We start from the raw sequence: 27,295 nt of genomic DNA, 5'->3' as shown, positions 1-27,295 counted from the left end.
ACTCTGGAAAAGCCTGTGCTTTTGCATTGTGACATGTTTTGTTTGGTGGTTTTGATTGTTTGGGGGCTTTTTTCTGGTTTTGTGGGATTTTTTGTTTTTATTTTTCTGGTGGAGCTTTTTTTTTTGCTTTTTTTTTTCTCCTAGTGCTCACCTTACTGAATGGTAAGTTGAGAGCTGCTACTAGGGCTTGAATCTCTCCAGTGCATAATTCTTCTGGTGCTAAAAAGAGAAATTGGTTTTGATTGTGCATTCTCCCTTTCTGTTTCAGAAAAATGGTAGATCTGGGACACGTTTTAAGAAATTTTTAAGACTCCTCAGTTTATGTTGCTTTGTGAGTGTTAGATTTTAGTGTGCTGGCAAACAATGCATTCTGATAGCCCCATAACTAATTCCACATGTAGTCTATCACCTGACTTCCACCAGGATTTTTCTCCCCACTTGGAAGAAACGATTAGCATATGCAGAAGGAGATTGGAATTGATCTTTGGTTTCTTCCAACTGTCTTCAATTTTTTCTCTTCTTAGGATGCTACTTGTTGACCTGATTTGTCTCAGTGGCTGCGTTTGCTTTTCAAGAACACTGAAAGCAGGGCTCTTAATCTGTCAAGTGGGGTATCAGGATTACAACTGACATTTATTTGAATAAAGCTAGAAATATAAAAGTGAATTTGTTTAGAGAAAAGTGAAATTGGGATCAAGCTATGAAGACTTGTCTGTAAAGCAGTTTTCAGCCTGGGATATAGTTGAAAATGCAAATGGCTGGGACAGTAGGGCAGCTTCACACTGTGCAGCTTTTGTTGTGGATTTGGGGGTGAGCATTCTGGAATGGCAAAGCTACCTCTTGCACGATGAAAAAAAGCCCCAACAAACAAACAAATGCAGTGGCACAAAGGTTTTGAGGTTGCTCTCTGGAAGACTGCATTTTCCATAACCTGCATATAGTTTTGTGTTCTCACTGTTAAGTGAAATGGAAAATTTTAACTTGAAAAGTAGTCCATCCAAAATAGGAAACTGGAATATTTATTTCATAGAATAATAGAATCATAGAATCATTAAGGTTGGAAGGGACCTTAAAGATCAAGTTCCAACCCCCCTGCCATGAGCAGAGAACCCAGCCACTAGACCAGGTTGCACAAAACCTCATCCAACCTGGCCTTAAAAACCTCCAGGGATGGGGCATCAGCAACCTCCTTGGGCAACCCATTCCAGTTCCTCACCACCCTTATAGTGAAGAATTTTTTCCTAATATCTAACTTAAATCTCTTCTCTCTCAGTTTAAAATTAAGTCTAAGCAGGATCAGGGCTTTGAATTGCTGTTTGTGTAGGCTGAACAGTCTACTAACTCTGGCTTTTTCTCTGAGGGCAGAAGGATATAATCAGCCTGCTGTGCTGCCTACAGCCTCTAGAACTTACTGCTTGTTCTCTCTACCTCTGCATATTTAATTACTGGTAGGCAGAACTGGCATACTAGGGAGCAATTTTGTAATGCTTCCTACATACAGAAAACTAATCACAGTTAAGAGGTACCTACTCATGGGAAAACAGTTGTGGGCAGTCACTGAGGGAGGAGGGAGGCTTTTAAAAAGGTTATCTTCTTTCCCTAGTGGAAGAGTTTTGACTGTTGCAGTGATGGTTGTGGTTTTTGTTGTTTGGTTCAGATCTTTTTCCCTTACCTTACTTTGATTAGATAAATCTCTGGAACATCTTGTGCAAACTTAATTCTAGAATACATTGAAGTATTTTGTAGTGCATGGGGAAGTGAGATTTGTGAGACGTATATACAGACCAGAAGTTGAGCTGATTTGCTAAGAGGTTGAAACTTAAGTGAGCAAAGTCTAAAAGTATTTCTGGAACAAGCAATGAAAAGCTGAGACACAAGAGTCTTTCTGAAAAGTTAGAGCTTGCATGAAAATAAGATTAAGTCCTTTTAAAGTGATGCTTTGTAATATTCTTTTTACGAGATCTGTCTTCTCCCCTCAAACCAAAACAAAACAAGAAAGTAGTTTGTGCTTCTTCTTTGAAGGATCAGGGTCTGTGAGTGTGATTCCTCCTGTAGTTAAAGTAAGAATTCTTTATCAACCAGCTCCCTGTGGTTGGGTGGTCTGTAGTGAACACCATACATGGGGTTTCCTTAGTTGACTTGGCCCCTAATTTTTACCCATAAGCTTTCAACTTGCTCATTGCTGTTTTTCAAAGGCAGCTCTGTGGAGTCAATACATTTTTTTACATAGAGGGCAACTGTGTGTTCCTCCTTCCTTGCCAGTCCTGTCTGAGCAGTTTTTAGCCATGGATTGCAGCACTCCAGTTCTGTGATCCTTCGGTGACTGATTAGATCATAGCTTTCTAGCTATGCAATGGCATCCAACTCCCCGTTTGCTGTGTGCATTGGTATAGAGGCACTTTAGCTAGGTCATGGACTATGGCTCCTTTAGGCCAACGTGTTCTAACTCCTTTGAGGTATTTCACAGATGTTTTTCACTTGGTTCCTAGTACATCAGCAGTCCTTGGCTTTTCTCTGTTACTCAAAACCCCATCACTTCCCTCACTACTTCTCTGCTGCTTTCTCCTGCTGTTAGAACTCGTTTCTCTCTATGCTGTTGGAGAGCACTGTTCTAATTCCTTTTACCATTTTTTGTTTCAGTGTAAAGTGGCCTAGTGTTTCTTATTTAAGCTTGTGTTCATCTGCTCTATGCTACTGCAGTCGGCATAGTTGTCTCTTGCTCTGTCTTGCCCCAATGAAGAACAAAACCAACATAGTCTTGTATTGGGAATAAAACAATTGTCTGGGGTAATGGGAAACTGGGATGCCCTGAGCAAGGGGAGTAGGGAAGGCAAGACAATGATTCACCAGGATTTTGGCTGGTAATATTAGATACACTCTTACCTAGAGCAATAAAATGATCCTTTTCATCTCTTGTCACTGGCACATGTCCCTGTACTGCTCTTTCTTGTGCCAACCAGAGCATGTCATGTCCTTGCATGATGAACTGGATTGGGCAAGTGATCACTTCTCTAGTCTGCCTTGTTGCCTGACCAAATGTTAGGAGCAAGGTGGGCACTGTAGGGCTGAGGGTGGACATTTTACCAGCCTGGTCTATGTGAAAATTGTGGTCTGTGATAGTGCTGTTTTGCAGGGGTGGCAGCTTTACAGTTCTTTGTAGTCCTTCAACGATTTTTTAATTGAGAGGAGGGATAGAGGCTGCATGCTCATCTTCTCTCTGCCTCGAAGTGTTGTCTGTTCACATCCTACCAGAGATGTTCCTTATTCCACTGGAGCTCAGTGGTTGGACCCTCCCCTCTCCCCTTCAAGCTAAGCACTATTCTGCACCACCTGTTTATTCCAGGAGTGTTAAGAACTAGCTGGACATAATTTCTCAGTTTAGTGAGATCCTTCTCTTTTGCCTCAGAAAAAGCACCTCTCAGTTTGGAAGAGTCAGTTGCAGTCAGCCATCTCAGCCATAAAAGCCTGCAAAGTAGCCATGGTAATTCAGGTCTTTGAAGTCTTCAGCAGTTAACTGTTTGCAGACACTTTTGTTGCTGGCAGTCCAGACTTCTGCAACTTTTTTTTATTTGCCCAGTGTGCACCCATGGGGACTTCTACTGTATTTCTCCCTGAATTCCCTTAGGGTTTAATTGCTTACCCTGCTTTTATTCTTTCTTTTTGCTGCTTCTGCATGCTCTTTCATGTTTGTCTCTCATCTACCAAATGCATTCCTCTCTTCTGTCCCAGAACTACCACATGGTTATCATATCTTCTTAGCAATAACCACCTGTAGTGCTCTCAGATATACCTGGTAATCACCTATACCCTACCTTGTCTCTGAACTAACTCCTCCAGGATGCTTAGCCTCTCTGCTCCATAATCCTCTCTTGATTCAGCTTTGATGACTTTCACTACAGAGGGGCAGTCAAGAGCATAGGACCTGCTGCTCTCCTTTTTTCCAGCTTCTCTTATGTGTGCTAGTAGTGCTGTTCGAGGCCATGGATCTCACCAGGTCAAGTAGTGATACTCAAACCTGCTCTGAACGTGGTAATTCCTGATGTTGGCTTTCACATTGTAATTCTGATGGCTGGTGAATATAGCCTTAATTGTGCAGCCAAGAATGGGATTGCTCAGATGTGGAAGTTAATCAGTGATATGGTTGTGGGAGTTAATTTTATTAGCGATATCTCCTATATTCAACTTTATGAAGCTAATAATAGGGTGCTACAACTTTAGTTACATGGGATCATTTTGCAAAAAGAATTATGAATCTGGTAACTTGCCAAATGAGATTATTAGATCTGAATCAAAGAAGTGTAATTTCTAGATAGGAAGTTGTTGTTCTTGTAACATGAGAAAAGCTTCAAAACCTTAGTGTTTTGATTTAGGTGTAGAAGTAGTTGGGAGAGCATATGCATATAGCATTGACTGAAAAAAAAAAAAAAGAATATTGGATTCCAGTGTGTTGTCTAGATGTTTTCAGAATGTGGAGGTTACTGAGCCCATTGTAATTCTTGTCTGGTATAACTTGGAAACACATCCTGCATGGGACTAGTTCTGAGGTATGAGTGATACTATAAGCTAAGCTTTAAAAGTATCCTGCAGAGGGTGGAAAATAGTGCATATATTGCAAGTCTTGTAGGCTGTTTGATCTGTACCTTGATGCTTTGGGAGTATGTAAATAAAGCTACAGGTATACAGTTTGAAAAGGACTTTTGGAAGTCATGTCCAGAAGGTGAAGTTGAAAAGTGGGATGAAAGGATACATACTAAAGCTAGGATAGCTGGAAGGGACTATATGCACAGGGCAGTGCAACACAGTGATGTAAGAATGGTGGGGAGAGAGGAGACACTGATAGTTCTGTGGGGAGCTGAATGCTCTGGAAATATAATTAAAAGCAGTAGGCATCTTTAAGTACAGGTACTTCTGCAATATATGCCTGGTTTTGTATTTTTTACTCAAAATCAACTGTTGAGGTTTGGATGTGCCCTTTTTTCTATGTGCATCCAATTTGAAACGAAATGTGAACTTTTCTGTCAGCATTCCTGTAAGTATACTCAAGAAGCTTGTGGATGTTTCATCTGGACAAACTGTAGCAGAAATACACTGATATTTGTGCGTAGTACTGGAACAACCAAATTCATTTTTATTCCCATTGTATTTCTGTCTTTCAATCAAAAATATTTTCCTTTGGTGCACTTTTAACAAAGACAGTATGAAGGGGAAAGGGCTTAGTTCTTGGGTGATGGATTGCATGTAGCTTCCTTTTTTTTTCTTCTTCTTCTAATAAACATTCCTTCTCCCGTGTTGCTTGTAGAGCTATCAGGGAAGTTTTTGCCATACATTGCTGGTGAAAATGCAAAGGCTGAAACTGCCAAAAGTAAAAATGTTTGTTCTTAGTGGGTTTATAATTTTACAGCCAAATGAGGTAGTGTTGGTTAGCTTGATAGCTCAAAATACCTATGCCACAAGGCTGTGGGCCAAGTGTTTAATTTTAGGATTCATCCTACTCTAGCAAATTGGCAGTAATACGAAATTATTAATGTTTGTAGTTCATGATCTCTCCAATACTGTAACTCTTTAATTTGATGGGAAGAATGTGACCTTTCTTACTCTAGTACTGATCTGGTATGCTAGCAGTGTAATTAAATAAAGCATTTCAGATGTAGGTGAAGATCAGAAACTTCTTGAATCAATTGCAGTGAGGGTAAAAATACAATTATGTACCAAGCACAGTCCATGTTTGTTCTATAGTTATGCTTACAGGACTTTGTCCATACCCAATATGAAGAGTCAATTAAAAGTGAACTACTTTACATTGTTTGTACAATACGGTCTGTAGGAAAGGCAAGGATAGCCAGGTAATGGTATTGCAAGATTATTAAGAGCCATGTCTGCAGTACAGAAAAAGAAAACACCCCAGTATTCCTACTGTCCAGAGCATATTAAAATATGCTAATTAACAAGGTTCCAGGAATGAATTTGTGTTCACACCATACTTATGCTTGCCTGTTAATGGCAGTCTCTTGATAGAAACTATTGCCACACTTCCTTTTCAGGCTATTCAGAAACAATCCTCTGAAATACATGTGCAGCACTTGAAATCCAAAATAGCTACAGTTAGCTATAATGGCTTGTTCTGTTGTGTTTCATTATAAAGGGAATGTTTTTCTCAAACAGAAGTTCTATCTTCATGTTTTTACACATCCCTGGTGCATTGAAAAGGAAATTTAGAGAGAGACACTGTGTCTAGGTCTCCAATACCCTGTGGTTGGACTAAAGTACTAAAGGTTTTGAACAAGCAGGAGAACATTCAATTAGAAGCTACCTGTGGTTTGCTGGGTATAAAAGTACAGCTGTGTTACATGGATAGGCTAAACATCAAATGCTAGATTTCTTTTGTTAATTCATGTTGATGACAACATTGCTCACTTGGATATATTTTTGTGAGATTCTGTACTAAAAAGTATGAAGAGGATAGAATCAAATAGTCAGTAGGGGAAATGTAAGAATAAGATTGCCTTTGTAAGCTGAATTTACTTCCTTTATTCATCTGCATTCTAATGCAGTCTTTATTTATATGATTGGTTTCTTCTCCAAAGATGCTACTGCATTCATTTCACGGGGTGAGCTCTGTCTTTTGGGCTGGATAAGGGAGCTGTCTGCAGAACCCATACCCCAGGCTGTTGGAAAGGCTGGATGGGTTATTATGATGAGTGGGGTGACTGATTGCAGAGACAAGAAGGATAGTAGTCTCATGATTACAGCAGTTGAGTTCTGACAGGTTCTTTTTCTGAACTCAGTTTCATAGAATCACAATGCCAGGTTGGAAGGGATCTCGATGGTCACCTGGTCCAACCTTTTGAAGTAGGAACACAGTTTAGATGCGATGCCCCAGTACCTTGTCAAGCTGAGCCTTAAAAGTGTCCAGTGTTGGGGAGTAGCAGCACACTGTTCACTCAGATTGAGCTGCTTGTCCACCAGAACTCCCAGGTCCCTTTCCATAGAGCTATTCTCCACCCAGGTGGATCCCAGTCTGAGCTGCACTCCTGGGTTATGTTTTTCCAGGTGCAAGACCGTAATACTTGTCCATGTTGAACTTCATACGGTTGGGGGTTTTTTTACCAGTTTAAAAATAACTTTAGCAGCACTCTGAGTGTGACTTGTCAGCCAGCCACTGCACAGCCCCTTTGTCTAGGCCATAATGCATCAATTTCTTGAAGAGAAGGCTGTGGGAGACTGTATTGAAAGCCTTCAAGTCCAGATAGACAGTGTCCACTGCTTGTCCTGCATCAAACAAGCAGGTTACCTTGGCATAGAAGGCAATTAGGTTTGTCGAGCATGATTTACCCCTGGTGAATCTGTGCTGGCTTTTCCCAGTTACGTGCTTCGTTTGACTTGTGACTTTGCCCAGGATTCATTCCATAACTTTCCCAGGGACTGAAGCAAGACTAATGCATCTATAATTTCCTGGATCCTTCCTTAAGCCCTTCTTGTAGATGGGGGTGACGTTAGTTTTCTTCCAGTCTTCTGGGACATCCCCAGATTTCCATGACTTCTCAAAGATTATGGAGAGTGGCCTCACAATGACATAATCCAGTTCTCTTAACACTTTTGGATGGATGGCATCCAGGCCCATGAAATTGTGGACATGAAGCCTCTGTAATAGTTCATGTATCAACTTTTCCTTCACCGACAGCACGGTCGCTCTTTGCATCGGTCTGGATGTTTGTTCCCAAAGCCCGGGGCCCAGCAGTGCTGGTAAAGACAGAAGGGAAGGAGGCGTGGAGAAAACCTTTGCCTTTAAGTGTTGTTGGTGACTAATTAAATTATCCTGTTTAACAGTGGGCCAGTATTTTCCTTCTGTTTCTGCTTGTTGTTTACATACCTGAAGAGCCCTTTCTTGTAGTTTTTGACATTTCTGGCCAACTTGAATTCAAGCTGTTTTTGCTTTACTAACTGCATCACTGTGCATTGGCAATGCCTTTGTAGTTTTCAATGGGTGGCATTCTGCTTTACAATCTCTGGTGCACTTCCCTTTTGGTTTTGAAGAAGCTTGTAGAAGTTTGCAGTTAAGCCAAGGGGGTATCTTGCTCCACCTACTTCCCTTACCTTTAAAGGGGAGTAACTTGTTTTTGTGCTTCCATTCATGGTTTTTGCAGACAACCAGCTTAAGCACTGATAGTTAATTTTTCATGTATCCCCATAGGTTTTTAGAAAACTGAAAGACTGACACAGAAATTATGTGTTGTAAGCCATGCCAAAGTTCTTCACGGTTCATTAGCATGACTGAACCAGTTAGATAAACTGCATAATCCTTCATCATTTTAGCGAGGAGAGGAGCCAAAAGGAGTAATGTGTTGTCGTTTTCTGTGTGCTCAGGCAGAAGCAGCAGGAGGAGTGCACTTGATTGCTTTGCATAGGACTGAAGAATTAAGAGATTTGAAAAATCTGTTGTTCTGCTGTAGCCTGTTGGGCTCAGGCTGCTGCAGATCCTCTTCACGTCTATACATCTGTTACCTCTTTTCAAAATCACCTTTCTCACACACTAACCTGCCTCAGCTTGGCTTTGCATGCTAGTCCAAACCTCCAAACACTGATCAAATCCCAGTCATACCTCTTTCCTGGTCTTTCTTCCTGAACTTTTAATCTAAGCTATTCCCTCTTCTCCTGCCATATCTTCTTGTTCAGTTCTCTCCCATATCTCTCAAGGTTTTTGCCATGTGAATCCTTCACTGTCTTCTCATCCAGTCTATCCTGTTTCATCATTGTGTACTGTCTGTTTTCTCTTGACAGACACTTAGTTTCTGGTTCCCTCTTCTATAGTCCTGCTCTTACCCTGGTTCCTTTTGGGACAAATGGCTTCTTTCTCTTCCAGAACAGATTCACAAGCATGGTCCAAGAGAATAGAGTCATACTTTCTGTACTACGTATTGTGTTTAAAAGGTGTTGCAGAGAGTCCTGTGCACCACCTCCTGCCGGTGTGTGCACGACTGGCTTTTGAGGCTGGCTCAGAGTCTGTAAATAAGAACTCTAAGGGGGTGGTAGCATGTTACGGCATAGGTAGCGTCTTCAGAAAGGTTGGTGCCAGATCTCAGTGAGCTTCCATAGCACGTGCTAGCTTTATTTATTTTTTTTCCCATTTTGTTACCTTTATCTTGACATAAGGAAAAAACCCACCACCAAACAAAACACTTCCTAGGAAAAGCCCTATCTACCTATTTGAATCTTCTTTGAAAAATATGAGACAATTGCACCTTTGTGCCAAAGCATAAAATAAGTCACTTTACTTCATTAAAGTACTAAACTTCGGCAAAAATTCAGCTTAGAACGAGCATGTAGCATAGCATCCTGTAAGCTGAAATGTATGAAATTTGACAATATTAAAAATATTTGAAGTCAGAGTTGTATAAGAAAAGAGATTTGAATAAAAAAGGATACTACTAGTTAAAATTTTAATTTAGAATAAAGTTCAATCAGCAAAAGTCTTTCCAGAAATAGTGATATATGCAATATAATATTGGTAATTACTTTTGTTCTGGGTTGAGTTGTGTTTTCCTGGAGAATCCTGTCTATGAAGAGTTCTTGCACCCTTAGTTACAACAAGTGTTTGCAAGTATTTCCTTTGTCTTGACCCCTTCAGTCCAACTGTATCTCAGCAGAGCAGCCATCTGCTGCTTTTTATTATTTGTCTCCTTGACATTGAGTCTCTGCACCTCTGTACACTGTCCTGTTACTCACATTTGTGCAAAGTGTGTAGCTGTTGCTCTGAATTTGTAATATGTTGTGTTTGTTTTGCACAACATTCGGGGAAATGGAGAATTGGGGCCCTTTTTGTCAGACCTTGACCATTGCTGTGGACTTTGTTTTCAAATTCTGTAGAAAACGCCTTGATCTTGAGAGATGGTGGTCTGAATTGCATTGTTACTGTTGTTTCTGATCAAAAGAGTTTACAGGTGAAACTGTTTTCCTTTTTGTTTTTATCACTGCCTTCCTAGCTGTATAATTGCATATTGCACTACGAGTATGTTTCTGTACTTGGATTTTTCTGTGTTAATAGGCTTAATAGGAAAAATTAATACCAGTGAGAATAACAGCCTCTGAACATCCTGACTGCAGGGTACCAGGTTACGCATCTTGCCCTATTTGTTATACTTCTGGAAGGGGAGCTGGTATGCTGTGGTTAAGATTTTGTGCACAACTGACGAGCCACTGAAAGGCTGCAGTATTAGTACTGATTTACAGAGGCGGAGTGACTTGGGATATTCAGCAGGAAAAGGAACAGGAGTGGTAACAAGCGGCAGTGGTGGTAATAAAGGCAGGAGCAGGTTCCACATTTAGCAGATTTCTAGTGTGAGTCAGTGAATACACAGCTTCCCAGCTAGCTGTCAGGAGGAACCCAAAACTGAGTATTGCCAAGGGATTCAGGGTTCATGTTTTTCATGCAAAGTCATGTGATCTTACTATATCTTAACTTGCCAACTTAGCTTTACTCCAGAGAAGATCCTTCGCTGCAGTGCTTAACAAAAAAAAAGGGGGGGTGGGAGGGAAAACCCAGAAGGAAAAATAAAGAAAATTGTGCAATGTGTGTTTATGCCTACATCATGCCGAGGAGACACTTAACAATAAATAATCTGTGTATCCCTGAGGTAAGATACTGTTTTTGCTTTCCCTGCACAGTGCTGCTGCAGCACGGAGCTGATCCAAACATTCGGAACACCGATGGGAAATCTGCGCTAGATCTGGCAGACCCTTCAGCAAAAGCCGTACTCACGGGTAAGATGCATACATCTCTCAGTAGCATTGCCTGTAGTTCCTTTTGTGTATATAAGTTCAGCATCCTAAGAGCCTTCTGCCTTTGTGGATTTTCTGTTGTATAAGAGCATTTAAAACTGTCTTTTACCAGGTTTCATATTGATATAACTGTAGTTAATCTGCTGTGCTGCTATAGATTTGCTTATTCTATGTGTGCTAATGCTGTAATTTTCTGTTATAATGGCGTTCATTATTCACTGTGTTTCTGTGGTTTTCTGTTTAATTGCTACCCAGTATATAGATTGAATAAGAGCCTCCAACCCCTGCAAAAAAAGAAAAAAATCAGGTCAATTGTTTTAAGACCTTCACTGTTGAGCAAGCAAGGACGTTTGTATAACTGTAAAAGTACCTGTGATCTGAAAGACACTCTGCCACCAATTGCAGAGATCAATACTTGCATTATGTTTTGCTGCAGATTCGCTTGCTGCCCTTTCCTTCCTCTTCATTATTAGTTTTATAGGTAGAACTTTCTCACCCATCGATTTCTTTCCTCTTTAGAGGCTATTAGCTGCCAAACTATAAGTTTCATTAAAATATACTACAGGTACAACTTTATTTTTACATAGCTTTGTTGTTTATTTTATTTTAATTAACTGTTGTAGCATACCAGTAAGCATTAAAGGTGTAATAAAATCTGTAGGTATAATCAAATCAAGGCCTGTCAAATCTGTATTGAGAAATATATGGTCCTCTGTGCTGATTTTGACATCTAGGAAATAATGTTTAGAACAAAGTATTATTGGATTTTAAAATATATACAATTAGGTTTACGGAGAGGGATTCAGCAGCTGAGCTTTATTTGAAGAAATAGCGATTTTTCTTCTTTCACCTTTGTTTTCCCTAGTCTCTCTCTCTTTTTATTGACAGCTTAATTTATAGGTTATGTGGTATGGAACACCCATATTCTTTCTTCAGATTACGTTCAGAGCACAGCAGCTCCTTTCACTTTGTCAGGAACATTTCCTCGTCTTCTTTTTCCAGTGCACTGACTGTTATACATAATTATCTACAGCTCTGCAGTGATTTGAGAGTGCCTTTGGAACAATGCACTTTAAGTATGTATGATTTAGTTTAATTACTCAGTGTCAAATTTAAACACATTCCTACAGTGTTAACACTAATGTTAGCTGTACTGAGCAGGTTAATCTGACTTTTGACTGTTAATAGGTACAGTTGTACAGATGCTGAGGACAGAAAGGGCACCAGGGAGTCAAGGTACCTCAAAGGCATTAACGGGTATTTGGTATTTAGTTGTGAGGCACTTGGTATATGTACAGTTTGAGGATTCCAGGCTCCGAGCTGCTCTTTGGGCTATGCTCAAGATAACTGCAGGGGATAGCAGAAGACCTAGGAAGCTCTGTGATGCTGACTTCACATCTGCTTCGCTGAGTTCACTGAGCTCAGCTCGCTGATCACCATCTTGTGCTTTAGGCAATGGAGAGGGCAAGGTAAACAAGTGGAGATGGATTAGAAGCAGCGCTCTGAGAGTGTCCTGTCGAGTGCAGCAAGCGCTCTGTGTCCCTGCCCTCACCCCTAATGCCTCGCACACAAGCCTCCCGTGGCTGCAAGCTTCTGCAAACAGTGGATATTACCAGGTTTTGCATGTGAACACACATGCGCAGGGCTGCTTCTACTGATATTTTGGTGTTTTACTGTTCATAAAAAGAGGTAATTTTTGGCTGTATTTATTCTTCCTGGCAAGAAAATGAGAATTTGGTTTTATCAGTTTTGTCCTCAAGGTGGCTCTTGGCTACGTGGGGGCTCTGTGCTGTGCACCTGAGCTCCAAGCTGTGTAAACAGGCTTTGATTCAGGCTTTAGCTGCTGTACGGTTCACATTAACTGAAAAAGCTGACACTGGATGCGATTTAAACGGAAGCTTTCTATTAAGAGCTTAATTTTTCTGGATGCTGCCCTGCTTTCTAGTGTCTGTTAGGCTGCTGCTTTCTTGTGCATTTTCCTTATGTTACCTTCAGGTCTTTCTTCATCCCTCTGCAAGAAGCAGGCTTAAGGGATTTCTTATTATCTATCTAGCTTGGGATAATCTTTAGCTACAGGAATGCTTTGCAATTAGATGCATCAGGCCTTAAAGGTATTACTGGATTGAAGATGAGTAGGAGGTATTAACTTAATTTTCAGTGTTTAGTGTTAAATGGTGGGATTTTAGAAAAACTCATATTTAGAGCTTCTAAAAATTGAGTGATTCTGAAAGATCAGTTTTTCAATCAATAATCTGTAATTGTTACTGCATTTGTATCTTTAAATGCTATGCATGCATTTCAAGACTGTTCTTATCTTGGGTTCCTTTTTCTACCAGTGTCTATGACCATAACAGACTTTCCCATATCGCTGCTGCATTGAATGTTGGAGAACAAGGTTCCATTTACTACTTTTTTTACCAAATATTTGCATACATTCATAATTGACATTAACAGCTTTGTGAATTAACTGTGATTATAATCTCTCTTTGACCTCCATCCTGGCAAAAGTGAACAGGAAAACTTGTTGGTAATTGATTAAGTCTTTTCAGTTTGACGGAGGATTCTGTATATGTTTAAAAAGGGACATTCCTGCTGCACAAAAAGCATTTCTGGTGTTCTGACAGCTAATGCTGAACCCATAATGATTTGTTCTTTTCTGTCTTCGAGTCTAGAGTAATGTACAGTATCTTTCTCCTGAATTAGAAAGGATATATAATGTAGTAGTTTCTGGGATGTTTTCCAGCCATTTTATTGCAGCACTCTCTTAAAATGTGTGTTTTATAAAGGATACATAATGCAAATGAAAGGTTAATATTTTGATGGAAATTGACTTGGAAAATTTCTTTGTAAATTAAAGTGAATTTTATAGAAATTAAACAGCTCCAGCTTCTTTTAAAATAAAAATAATAATAAAAAATAATTACAAAGGTTATATAACTGGGGAATCTGCTTTTTACTCTTAAACAAGAAGGCAGTCTTTCCCCTCCTACAGGATAAGAAGCATTTGTGTGAGCCAAAGCCTTCATGACTGAGAGTATGAATATTTTTTGTATCTTCTTCCTTAGCAGCCCTTATTGTTTCTGAATCAGGTTGTCAGAAAAAGATCGTAATCCTCATTTTTCTGTAGACTGAAGTGGTAATAAAGACTCCAAAAACATATTGCATCTAAAAAACAAATCTGTTACACGCATCAGATTAATATCCTAGTTAATTTTATTTTAGTTTCATTGCCTTTGGGTGTGTGGTTTGTGAGATGAGGACTCATCTTTGTTGCCATACATAGCACTGTGGGATGCCCATCCAGAACAGGACCATTGGGAGCTTTTGCACTGCAAGTCATATTAGTCTTCATTATTCTCTTACCCTCCATATTGCCTCCTTAAACATTTAATATCCTTTATAGCTTTCCTGTACAGTATGAAGAGCCAACAGTATTGTTACTGGTTTATGTGAATGATTTATTTTGATGTTTCACACAACGATGCTTTTTGCCACTTCCCTGTATCTGCCATGTGGAAATGTTTTCTCTGTGCGAATGGCTGTTCCTGCTGTTAACAGGAGCCGAAGGCACTTTGGTTGGACAATACATTCTTGTCTCCATGCTGCTGTTTTGCAGGGTTGGTTTTGGTTGGTTTCAAGGCTTACCCCCTTGAAACAGGCCAAAATGAAAAAGTTTGGAAACTGATGCATCTTCAGATTTAAGGAAGATTTCCTGGGTATAAAATAATGTCTTGTTTGTTAATAGAATCTGTTTTCAAAGTTAAACAAGACTATCATCTTCCTGCCTACCATGGGAACAATGTCTTTTGCAAAGTGCTTAGGTCCTATTGAGCATTTCTCACTTGTGTTTTTTGGATGTGAAGGACAACTTGATGAGTGTAAGTACAGTTGGGCTAAACCAGAAGTGTTAATGAGAATTCACATTTTCACCTGTTCATCATGTCAATTTTTAATTTAAGTTGGGAGCATAGTCCATTTATTGACATATATTTGCCTTTTTTTCTTTTAGAGTGAGCTGCCATCTATGCGTAATTTGCCTGCAGGGAAGGGAAAAATCTGCTATTTCAGTGCAGAAAGTTTACTGAACTTCAGAGAATGGAAAATGGGTCCTATGTACGACTCAGCCATTTTAAAATTAGCAGGAAGAGAAGAAACTATTTTAGTTTGGGCTAGTTTTATTTTAACTGTGTCACCTTTACAGCTTGATAGTCTGAAATCCCAAACGCTCTCCTTCTGGGTTGGTGGTGTTTCCTTTTGTGCACTCTGAAGGCATTCTGGATAGGCACTAGCACTTCCTTTTGGTAGATGCCAACTTCCTCCTCTTCCTTTTATCAATATAATTCTTATATAGTGTACTCTGAAATCAGATCATGTGGACAAGGTGCAGCTTCTGTCTTTAAGAAACAGAACAATAAATGTTAGTGTAGAAGGAGAAGCATTTTAATGGTAAGGAAGGCAGGTGCTGCTAGAATGGTTTGGGCCATCCTTTTATCTGGGTCATTGTCCTTTCTGATGATGAAAGACTGGGGTCTGCTGCCTTAGAGTGAACTGGAAAAAATCCAGTAGTTGAGGAATAACTTTACCCTGCAGAAACTTACACCTTATTTAATACAGGCTGTTGGCATACATTTTACAGCAGGAGATCTCAAGGGCCTTTTTCAGCACTTGTTTGTGCTTTGAATGTGTGGAGGTTTTTTATTATTTATGTAGCATTCAGGTGGACTTATTCTCATAATTTTTAACAAGGCCTTCTTGGGAGGAAACAAACCATCTGCTCTAGTTCACTGGTGTGGGTGCCTGTAATGCTTTTATGTTTGAAATCTGTGTATTCCATAGATAACTTTGCATCTACTCTCTGGAGAATTACAAGGAATACTACCTTTCCTTTGGGAATGCTGGGGCATTGCTCATCCAGTGTTTTGTGTGGCCCTCATCTAGGAGCTCTAACTATATGGATATGTAAATCTTGTCTCCTGTTTTTAGAGAATATTATAATTGTGACTATCTTGTTTATTTGTAAATATATAATTTTTAAGAACCTCATTTGAGAACCTCATTCCTCTTTGAAGGAAATGTGTTGCTCACTTGAGAGACCAGGAGTGAAGTGCCTTCCTTTCTCAGTGGTGGCATGATCACATCTCAGAACGCCTTGTTTCCATATTAAGAAGAGAGAGGAAGATAACAGTCCTCATGCCATACTTTGGACTTCTGTTGTGTTTCCACTCCAAGAACAGAGCAGTCCTTGTTCTTTGAGCTGTCTACATACAAAGTTTCACTTGAGTGAAAATGAAGTTTTTCTTCATTGTCACTACCAGTATCACCAATTCTCTTTCTGCTTTCCAGCACTGCGTTATTCTTTCAAGATGGCATATCTGTATTTGAGCACTGTGCTCTGGTATAACATCCAGTTATAACATCTGTAGTGATGATTTAATAGCTTTTATGGCATTTTTTTCTTCCAGGTTTTATTGAGGCTAAGTTTGTTTTTTGCAGTCTGTAATTGCAGAAGAGCTAAATGTTTTTTGGGAGCTTCTAAAGGAATTCTGAATTCTTAAGTTTGTGGCTTAGATTCCAGTATAGTTCCAGATTATTTGTATTATGCACACAGTGTTTATTGTTTTATTTGTCAGTACTACTTTGGTCTACTAATTTTATTGCACATTCCCTTAGTTTGTCATAGGTCTTTCTAATTTCTTCAGTTAGTCCTGGCAACTGAATAAATGTTTCCTTCAATGTGGTAGATTATTTAACACAAGTTCCAGTGTGTTTTATGATGAGGTATATAAGTTACCCTTGCTTTTCAGTGTCTGATCCTTGAAAGTACTTTGATTCTGATTCCATGGCTACATAATTTCTTTAATCTCTTCTGTCAGCCAGTATGTCTGTTCGGCTGCCTATGTTTTCCATTTCCATGCTTTACTGTGCAACTTAAGCACTGAACGGTTATGGTAGGGGGATTTCGGTTATGGTTGGACTTGATGATCTTCAAGGTCCCTTCCAACCAGGATGATTCTGTGATTCTATTCTATTAAACTCTGGATGCTCTTGTTTCATGGGGTTTAGTTTTAGGATAATGAGAGCTTCTCTTTCTCCCTACCTGCTGTTATAGAGACCAGCACTATCATCCTCATCTTTGGATTTAAACTTAGTAGTATGTCTTGAAATGGCTGCATTGAAATGTGGCTGGCTGCCAGATCAGATAACTTGTTGGTATCCTTAATTTAGGCATTAAGCCTATAGTCTGTTGCATAGGTGATAAAATAGGAAGGGGTATTGCAGGATTCAGGATTGGTACTTTTATGAAAAGTGTGGGTTTGATTTACACCATCCCTTTTGCCAGGTTTTTCATTCTTTCAGCTTTCCTTTTTACTGTAATATCCATTTAGAAATATTTAGTAAGAACTCTCTGAATAGAGTCAAACTTTTAACTTGTCAAAGGAACAAATTATCCTTTCAAAGCTTTTCATTAAGCACTTAAGTTCAGTCTTTCAGTTCTCTGATTCCCAGCTCTGCTATTGTATAGAGTTCTGGATGCTTTGAAAGCTTTCAGAGCTTACAGAAATTTATTTAGCCTATACTAAAGACTGAAATTTAACAGCATCAAATTCAAATGAAACTTTTCTTCCTAAGATTTGTTGTTATTCAGGTGGAAAGAATAACAAAGATCTCAAAACCTTCTAAGTAAAGAGCCTAAAATGTATTTTCCGTGTCCTAGGAGAGATAATTGCAGAAATGTGTCAGAAGCAATTCTATTTCCATAGTGCATCAGAGAACTCATCATCTTGTGTTTTTGCCCTGAAAACTGTACCATCTTTACTGATTTTTTTCTTCTCTAAATGTTGATTAGGTTATTTTGTTTGATGTTAAGGTTTTTGGGTTTGTGGTGATTTTTTGGGTCTTTCTTTTTTTGTTTTTGTTTGGTTTTTTTTTTTTAGGGTTTTTTGTTGTTGTTTGGGACTTTTTGTTTGCTTTATTTCTTTGGGGTTTTTGTTTGGTTGTTTTTTTTTTTTTTTTTTTCTTAACAGGAAATGTACAACAGATATTATTAATAGCAACTTCTGCAGGTTCTGAGACCAAATACTACTTTGTTCTCTACTGCATTTTTCCACTGGGCATGGATAGCTGTTCTGGAAGTCCTTTTCACACTGTGTAATGCATGCAGTAGTAAGTGAGAAAGCAGTGGCAAGAAATAAGTGAATTCAGGAAGCTGTATGATATAACCTCTCACTTGTTTGGTTCTGTTGTTAAGTAGGCTAGCCATACTGCAGTTGTAACTACTGTAATGTTGTTTTTGTGGATTATATTTGATTCTGGTCTGTAATCTAGTCTGTATGCAAGCATGGAAATGTATTGAAAAAAAATTTAGCTAGCTGGGAAATCCTGCAAATCTTGTACTGTAACTTCAAGAGCAGTCTTTCATATTTGGATGGTTTTATTCTGAAAATAAAGCCACATTTAAATTTGAAAGCAATGAACCACTGTGAAATCTGGAGTCTGTGAAAGTGCAGGCAAAGCAATTAAGACTATTTTTTCCAGGCTAAATATATGAATCTGAAAGAGTATGAATGCTATGTAAGGAAAAAAGGAAGTGAGAGAGGCAGATAATCTTGATTTTAGCTTTTTATGCACGTATTAGGAGACAGACTCTGCTTATGAGACTGTTCCCCACTGGTTCTTACAGCAGACAACTGGCTGTGCACTGGGGAGGAATCAAGACCATACAGTGTTGTCCATATGGTTCCTGCTTCATTTGCTGCAAAAATGGAAAGCAAGAGTGAATGGTGCAACATGAGGGGATAAAAAAAGTTGCATGTGTGGCTAAGGCAGCCAAGTACTTCTTTTGGAAGCTGGATTTTCTAGATTCTGAGCAGTTTTTCCGCATTGTCTAGACTGCCATTCTAACATGCTGAAGCGCAGCAGCTTTTTGCTGTTCTAGTTCATCTCTGTTTGCAACTGAGTAAAGATCCATTGCTTCCTGCTGTAAAGCACCAGGTTTGAAGTGGCCCATGCATTACTTTGCTGCCTTCCAGAAAGGAAGCACTATCAGAAAAGGAAGTGTGTGATAGTAGTAATAGGCTGTTTTCCCCATTCTTTCTAAACTTGATTATTCTGGTTCATGCAGCTGGTTCTTGCAGTAGTCTTATCTACTCTGTTCAACACTATCCAACTTCTGGTCCTGTTTCCAGGACCCAGGTTTGTCCTTCTTAAGGTGCTTGTACTCATCTCCATTTCTGGCCAACACATTCACATGTGTGCACCCCTTACTTGAGATGTCCATCCTTTACCCTGCTTCTTAATAGGCCTGTAGGTGTTTTGGGGTTTTTTTTGTTGTTTTTGTGTTGGTGTGTTGTGGGTTTTTTTCCCTTCTGGCTCCTAATCCTGGTTGTCTTCTAAGTTCTTCATCTAGAATCCATGATCTATCTCTTTAGCTCCTCTGCCTGACTCACTTCATGACTCTGTCCCATTCTTCTTTTCCTCCCCTCACCTACATATTCCCAGTTAATTTCTGGTATGAATTATATTCTTCTTTTCTTGAGCTAGGAAAATTAATTCCTTTGAAAGCATTAAGTGCCCAGATTTTGATTGGTAGGGATATATCAGCCTAGGGGAAGATTTCTTCCAGTTATTTCGAGGTGAAAAAGTAAGTCCTTTCTAAAGCTCTTGGTTTGGTCACATTGCTGTGGAGTGCTGTGGCTATGTTGGGCACTCTTTCTGTAAAGCTGCTGCACCAGTTTTACTCTGGTGAGAGTGGGCTTGTTCTTACCAGCAGAGAAGTGCTCCTGCCTTGCTGAGTGCCAGGAATGGGGTGTGTCCTGAGTTTTCTGTGTTGCAGGACACCTGAGTGGGTCAGAAGATTTTTTTTTTTTGTCCCTGTTAATTTCACTACAGATGTTAAATGTAATTAAAGTTCGATGATAAGACTTCAAAAAGTAGTTAATACTCCTTAAATTCAAAGGGACTTTGATTTCTTGGTTACATTTTGTTAATGGAAATGATCGTATGTTTTTAGGGCCGTGTTTAGAAAGGAGAATAAAATAGCTTTTTGCTTCCATTGTTTCCTTACGAGGAATTAAATGTATAAAATAATTTGTGTACAAATGTATTTAGAAATGTCTTCACCTCTTGCTTGTGTAACTTTTATTTCTTTGTAAACTGTTGTGATCGTTCTGAAGTCCCTGTGTATTTATTAACCTAAGGTTTAAGATTTTGATTTGTTCTCATTAGTAGGAAATAAATTTTTAACAATGTATTTGAAAATTCTTCCTTAGATCAGACATTTTATGCTTAGGGTTGTGACAGTCCTTTGTGGGTTTATTTGCAGCTCCATCCCTAGGATGCTCCATCATAAACTGAACAGGGATGTGTGCTGGACTCCGCTGCTGCATTTGTGGCTTCCAGTTGTTCTATGTGCTTTCCCATTTATGCAACAAATAAAGCAGGTGTCCTGCAGATAAGATATAGTTTGTTGTGCTGTCCTTATTCATATACTGAATATTGGCCATTGTTTTGTAGAGAGTGATTGAGGGATTCTGTGAGGGGGAAAGTGTGGTGTGATCACAGTAGAATGCACATATCTGCAAGTTGAGTTTAGTGTGTGTGGCAAGTCAACCAGATATTGGAGGGGAATGTGTTTTAATAAACAGAGCTTTTTAGCATCACCTTTTTTAGACTTTGCCCTGTATTCTCCTTTACTCCTGTCTCTCATTTGTCTAGGTGTCTTCTCACTTTTGCCCTGATCTGTCTAATTCAAACTGCAGTCTTCAGCAACAGTTTAGACAGATGGGCTTGGATTTTCCAATTGGCCCTACTATGCATTTCTTCTAACTTTGGGTAATGTTCTGTCACAGTTCAGTTCTCTACTCTGAATTAGTTAAAATTTCTTCTCGAAGTTCAAAGAGGTTCTATGTTTTGTTCAAATACTCAGTGTTATATGAGTTTTGTGGACAGCACACACACTCTTTGTCTTGTAAATTGCAATTTTTAGTATAATTTTAAAAATTAGATTGAGATAAGCAAGAAGAATTTCAGCCTGAAGGATGTGAAGTTGGCAGAATTACAATGGAAACTAGTATTTAAATCATAATTGTTAAGTAACCTTTAGTTTCCTAGCAGCTATCAGAATTGCTACCAGCTCGGTTTATGATTAATATGTTAAAGAGAGTCATATTTCTTGGATGCAGCCTGTTTTGCTTTGATGTACTTCCTCGCTTGGACCACCTACCTTCAAGTATTTCAAAATTAATTTCAGGGCGTGGGGGATTTTTATAATTGTAGAAATATGTAATGGAAATGGAATTGACCTGACTTATTTGATAAGATTATTTGATTCAGCAGGCTTAGTTGCAGTTTACATTTCATGTGGCCACAGGTTAGTTTGTTGTCATGCTGTGCAAAACTTCTCAGAGGTGAATGAGGAGATATAAGAAGCTTATACTTAGTATCATGTAACCTACACCATTGTTTCAAATGGCCTGTATGAACTGGGCAAGTGCCACAGGTGTGATATGGCTCATCTTCTGTGCCTTAACACAAGCCCAATGTCCAAACACCGTGGCCATCCACTTGACTTGCTCTGTTGAAGGGACAGTATATTGAGGAGAGAAGGGGCAGAAGCTAACCTAATAATAATAACCTAAACTAAATACCTCTAACCTCTTCTTCACTGGACAGGTTGCAAAGACTAGTATGAGCCTATAATATTCTTTCTAGAATTATTCCGGACATCCCTCTACAAGTTGGCTATAGCACCATTTGGCATCTGAATGTGGAGGCTTGTTGCTTACATCTCTATTTAGAATGTATACTGCATGTAAGATAGAAATAGAACTGCATTGCTTCTGTTGTATTTGCACATGCTTTTTAATTCTGGATTAAGTTTGTTGTTTTATACTTGGGGGGGGTGGTGTGTGGGAAGCATTTTCATTCTTATGCATGCATGCACATACACATGTATGTTTGTTATCAACAAAAATGACACAGTTCTTATGTGTTAGGTAGTAATTGTCATTTTTACATAATCTAAGTTACTGTCAGAAGTGGTGTTTTCCACTAGTGCATGAAGGGGCTTCCAGAATGGATGCTTCTTGAATGATAGTTGCAAGAATGTGAATGGATTGTTTATTGTTATAAGTTTCTGAATAGACTAAAGTTGCTACTAAACTAGCCATTGCCATGGTGTCTAATTCATTCAAGTGATCACAAATAATTTAAGTATTGGCTACTAAGATTCAGAGGTCTCAGGGTTTAGAGTCTCATGAGCTTGTTTGTTTCATCTTTCCTTTTTCTAGGGAAAAAAGCCCCAGTCTTGATTACTATTTTTTAAGCAATTATTAAATACTTTATTAATTTTTAAACCAAAATAATAATCAGTTTTCCTTAACTTACAATGTAGCTGACATATGCTGAAACTCAAACCAAACTGTATTTATATTCTCCCAGGAGACCTGAGTATGAAAGGTGATAAACTACTTCCCTAGCGTTTGTCTTATTTCTTAATTTATTATTAGAATGCAAACAGATTCTGTGGTGAATAGTGTTCATGCTTTAATTTGGATTTCTTAGAATATTATGTATTTTAGATAGTTTAGGTAGCACTAAAAAAAAAAATACATCTTAAAAACATTTGTTCAAGTGGCTGGATGTTTCAGTTTTTAAATTTAATTATGTGATGATAATATCTGGATCTGTGACTGAAGAACATGGAAGATTTAGTCTAAGATGAAGAAAATCAGACTGAACCATTTTTGAAAACTTGGAATACTTTTGGTTTTTTTGAAAATTCTGTGCTCAACAGAAGATTTATTAGCTTCATTTTATGCTTTCTAACTATTTGTTGTGATCATTAAATAACAATTAAGGCTGCTTCTGTGTGGGGAGGGATCACTTGTTATACTTTAATATTCACTGGAGAGAGTAAGTATTAGCATTTAAATTGGAATTGCTAATTTCTCCTTGCATATGTCCTTAGGGCTCACTTCTGCCAGATGCTAAGCACTCTAGTTGTGATCTAGGAAAGATCTGGGGTTAAACTGGGCTTATTCAGACATGTAAATGTTGCTTCCTAAAGCAGGGTCACAGTGTTCAACATCTCTGGAGAGAATTTCCAATGAAGGTCTCACTGGGTGCTGTTCTGCTTTTGGGGTAATAGTGGCTGCATCTTTTGAGTAGACATAGCCTTGTTTCAGCTTTTACAAAATAAAGCAAGTTACTCATTATTTTTTCCTGCATGCATTGATTTTAGGAGAAGCATAATTGATTTTAAGAGAAGCAAAGCCTTGTTTCAGCTTTTACAAAATAAAGCAAGTTACTCATTATTTTTTCCTGCTTGCATTGATTTTAGGAGAAGCATAATATGTGGGTATAAAGGAATAATGCAGATCAAAGCAGTATTTCCCATCAGTGTAATAAGTAGGCAGACCCATTATTTTGCATTTTCTATTTTTATTGTCTTCATGGACAAAGGAACACAGAAGGGGGATTTCTCTTTAGAAATTTAAGTTAAAATTTCTGAGCTGTAGAGAGCATGTCTTTAATGTGATGGTTGAGTTTTCATAACTTTGTGAGCACTATCCCTGATGGCTACCTATGAAACTGTTGTGTTCAGGTATAAAAAGGCAGGACTTGTTCTTCAAATCTCCTGCATCTGTGTGACTCAGCTCTCTTTGTATGTCTGTTCTACATAGTTCGGGGCTACAAGTTGTCTGTTTTGGTGCTATCTGTAGAAATGGGGTCTTGCAGTTCCAACACCTTTAGTTCTGGGATTAACATGGGATCTCTTTCCTCTTTAGCTTTCTCCCACAGCTTCCTGCAGTCACTGCAGTGCAGTCTTCCACTTTGGGAGTCTGGTTCTTCAGGCTGCATTGGCAGGAACCTCTGATAATCCAAGGGCATGCAATAAGCATTGGAAATCTTTGTATGTTGACTTGCTTTTACTGCATGCAGCACGAGGGAGACACAAAACAATATCCTTTTATAATTTCCTGCATCTGTCTTTGGTCCCCTTTTGTAGAAATGAACATTGTTGCTTTTTCTTCCTAGAGTTCAGTTATTTTTTTTTCTTCTAATTTCATCACCAGAGGTGATTTTTCTATGTGGTCTGTTTATTCCCACACTTACTGTTCACCCAGAGCCCAACTGATGAGACCAGTTGTGGCTTTTTTTATTTTGTTTTGTGCTGCTTTTCTGAGGATAGGGGAGGAAAAGGATTTTGCTAGGTGTCAGGGCTATTGTTAGTCTCTTGTGGATGTACTATATGGAAACTCAGGGGCTACAGGAATATTCTCTGAAATTAAGTTGAACTTGTCATTTGTGCATGCTTCTTTATCAGACTGTCAGCAAAAATTAACTTGATGGCAAGACTTATGCTAAACCTCTATGTAATAATTTTGGAGGTGATTTTGAAAAGCATGACCTCATGGCAAGGTAGGAAGTCATCTGTGCTTTTCAAAAGGCATGAGCTGTGGTCTTTCTTTACTTCTTTCATACATGAAAGAGAAACTGGCAACAAAGATTCAGCCTTCAACAAGCCTGTTTTTTGCCAATATGCTTTGGAGTTTTTTTGAAATTACGTTTTTCTTTGTGATTTCTACCTAATTTACTTGCATTTAATCATATGTTTTATAACTTTCCCCTGTAGAGCAATGGGATCGTTCTTATGCTTAAAAAGAACTTTATGACTAAGTGCTTGGTTGGTGCTGTGGAAAGGTTTCTAATTTTAACATAATAGTTAATCTATTGTCAATCTTGCACCAAGACTTGAATTGGTACCATATTATTAATGGAGATTTTTCATGCATCTGGCAAACTATAATATAAATAAAGTAAAACTCTTTTGGTACTTTGGAAATGCATTGATAAATCGTACTCAATTATGTGGCAACCCTTAGAGAATCAGAATGAAAAAAGCAGTATACCATAATGTAGGAATGTGGTCTATCCTGTTAACTAGCTTTCATAAATAGTTACCTATTTTTGTTTTCCAGTCCTTTTTCTGCTACTGCTCTATAAAGGTAGCTACATTTTTGTTCAGAGTAGAACAATAGCTTTCAGTGGTAATTTAGAGACCATGTAGCTGAGACTTGTTACAGATATGTTATAGATATTATATATAGGTATTGGTGTAATATTACTTTTCCAAGGAATTGCTTACAGGCCCAAAACTCAGAGGATTTATCCTCTGTTGTGATTTCCCATAGTCTAATAATTTCCTTTTTATAGTAAAAGCAAGCTGTGTCCTGATATTTTATTAGTCTGAAATGTTTTAAGATTAGGCTTCCCTCTTTATGGATAATAAGCTTAGTTCTCTGCTGCTTTATTCCAGACTTCACTGTTCCTGCTGCTTTGGGTGATAAAAATGTTTCCATAATTTTAAGAACTTATTAGGCTATACATGACTCATGTATTTTTCATTGTTGCATGTATTAGTCCTTTCAAATGACTTGGGAGATGATTTGTGACTGCAAAATTCTGTGATTAGGTCAGCTAAATGTGGTGTTTGAGGGTTCATCACAAGAAACAAGTTGCAGAGTTAGGGCCTAGATTAGCAGCAAGAAACACAACCTATCTCAGTGGACAAGAGCTGTTCTATAAAATCAACCCACTCACATTTATCAAGTAGATAGAAAGGAGCACAAAATGCTTACTCATTTTGAGGCCATGGAAGAGAGCTTGTGAGTTAAGTTCTTTCCTCTTCTGATTTGCCTTGCTTCTATGCATGTATAGATATATTGATGATTGAAGAGGACTGTGTTAATGAGCAAGTTGTTTTTAACTGTCTCCTTTTAACACTACATTAGGAAATTATTTTCATATCCCCGAGCTTATTCCTTTGGAAATGGCAGTTTATATAGCTGTGGCTGAGAGTTAGGACAGCTTGGGTATGTGGTAGGAATGCCCTAGGTTCTGCGATATAGTATAGGGCAATGACATCTCTGTTAAATCTGGTTTAAGTCTTTATAAGTAGAAATCAGTGGCATTGGTATTTAATTGGCCCACATATTTAACAATCTGTCTCCACAAATCAACTGAAACTTCCCTTATTAAAACCTCGGATCAATTATCATTTATACAGTTGTTTCAAGCAAGTTTCTACAAGCTCTCCTTGTCAGTAGTTAAAAAGTTACACCCAGAGTAATTAAAGTTGCAAGCATTGGATCATAATAGCAAAGCCCAAACTTTGGAAGACATGACTGGTTGCGTCCATACAAGCAGCAAACTGACAGCAAAGTTCATGTAATCAGGTCTCTCCCCCTGCTCTATCCCCAGTTTCTTGCAGTGCCTTAATGGTTTTCACAGGCTTCATTCTTTCTGTTTGTTGTCCTTTTGCATTTCTACTTGATGCACCATGTTTTCTGAACAAGGTGCCTGCAAAAGTTAGGTGCCCATTTTCCCTTTAGCAGGCCATTTTACTTGCTGACATGTGGAAGAGGGAGGGAGACCTGGCAAGAGTTTGAAGATAGCAGTATAGGGCTTGCCTAAGATTTGTGAAATACATGTTGTGATAAGCATATTATTTACAGCAAAGTAGTGGTGGGTTTAATTGAAATCACTAGACAGCACTATTATATTGAAATTTCAGAATAATACTGTTTTATACAAAGCCAGTAACTTTAACTGTTCTCCATGCTTCTGAAAACAGAAAGGAGACATTGAGCCTAGGAAGCTGGTGGTCTTCTGATAAATCCAAAAAAGTCCACATTGCCTTGAATAATGATATTGAGCAGTACAGGAGTTAGTGTATTCTTTGGTGCTTGTCAAAACGGTGAACAGAGTCTTTTTGAGAATAAAAAGATGCTCATAGGTAGACCTGACAAAAACCTACACAGCCCTAACAGATGTGTAAATTTTTCTTTGTATTGACAGTTGTTTGAAGAATGAGTCTCACATTTGTTTAATCTTTGAGTTAGAGAACTCTTGAGACATTCATTAATGCTAAAGTTAAAAGGAAGTCAGAAGAACTGGGCATGCTCCTTTTTCAGAAGAATTATTAACCTGGTTCAGTACACTCTGCTCATTTTACATGTGAGCTGTGGGACAATGTACTTTATCTGTTTCAACATTTCCTGGACATCCAAAACATTGATGGCAAGACTTGTTAGTCATCCCCTAAGTAACTTGTTTACTTCTCCAGCACGGGTTCCCTCCTCACAGGTTGTAGTTCTTTATGATCTTCTTCAATGTGAGTCCTTCTCGCAGACTGTAGTTCTTCAAGAACTGCTTTAATGTGGGTCTTTCCTACAGGGTACAGTCCTTCAGGGAAAAAAACTGCTTCAGTGTGGGTCCCCCATGGGCCACAGCTGCCAGAAAACTTGCTTCTGTGTGTGCCCTCCATGGGCTTCAGCTTCCTTCAGGGCACATCCACCTGCTGCCAGTGTGGGGTTCTCCATGAGCTACAGTGTGGGTTTCTGCTCTGGCATGATCCTCCATGAGCTGCAGGGGGAATCTCTGTTCTTGCACTTGGAGCATCCCTTCCTCTCCTTGTTCTCTGACCTAGTTGTCTGCAGGACTGTTCCTCACACAT

General features: G+C 38.7%; 1 protein-coding gene across 2 annotated transcripts in view; it reads left to right on the top strand.

Annotated features, from left to right (window-relative positions):
* The window catches only part of TNKS (tankyrase), a 135,857-nt gene that overhangs the window by 20,661 nt on the left and 87,901 nt on the right, over positions 1–27,295 (top strand). For both annotated transcript variants that reach the window (XM_051617485.1, XM_051617484.1), the window contains exon 3: positions 10,663–10,758. In XM_051617485.1, coding sequence (XP_051473445.1) covers positions 10,663–10,758 — 96 coding nt within the window. The remainder of the gene's footprint in view (positions 1–10,662; positions 10,759–27,295) is intronic.

The sequence above is a fragment of the Apus apus genome, chromosome 4 (assembly GCF_020740795.1).
Source record: "Apus apus isolate bApuApu2 chromosome 4, bApuApu2.pri.cur, whole genome shotgun sequence".
Classification (NCBI taxonomy): domain Eukaryota; kingdom Metazoa; phylum Chordata; class Aves; order Apodiformes; family Apodidae; genus Apus; species Apus apus.
The sequence above is the reverse complement of the archived record's forward strand: the minus strand, read 5'-3'. Positions and strand labels throughout refer to the sequence as shown.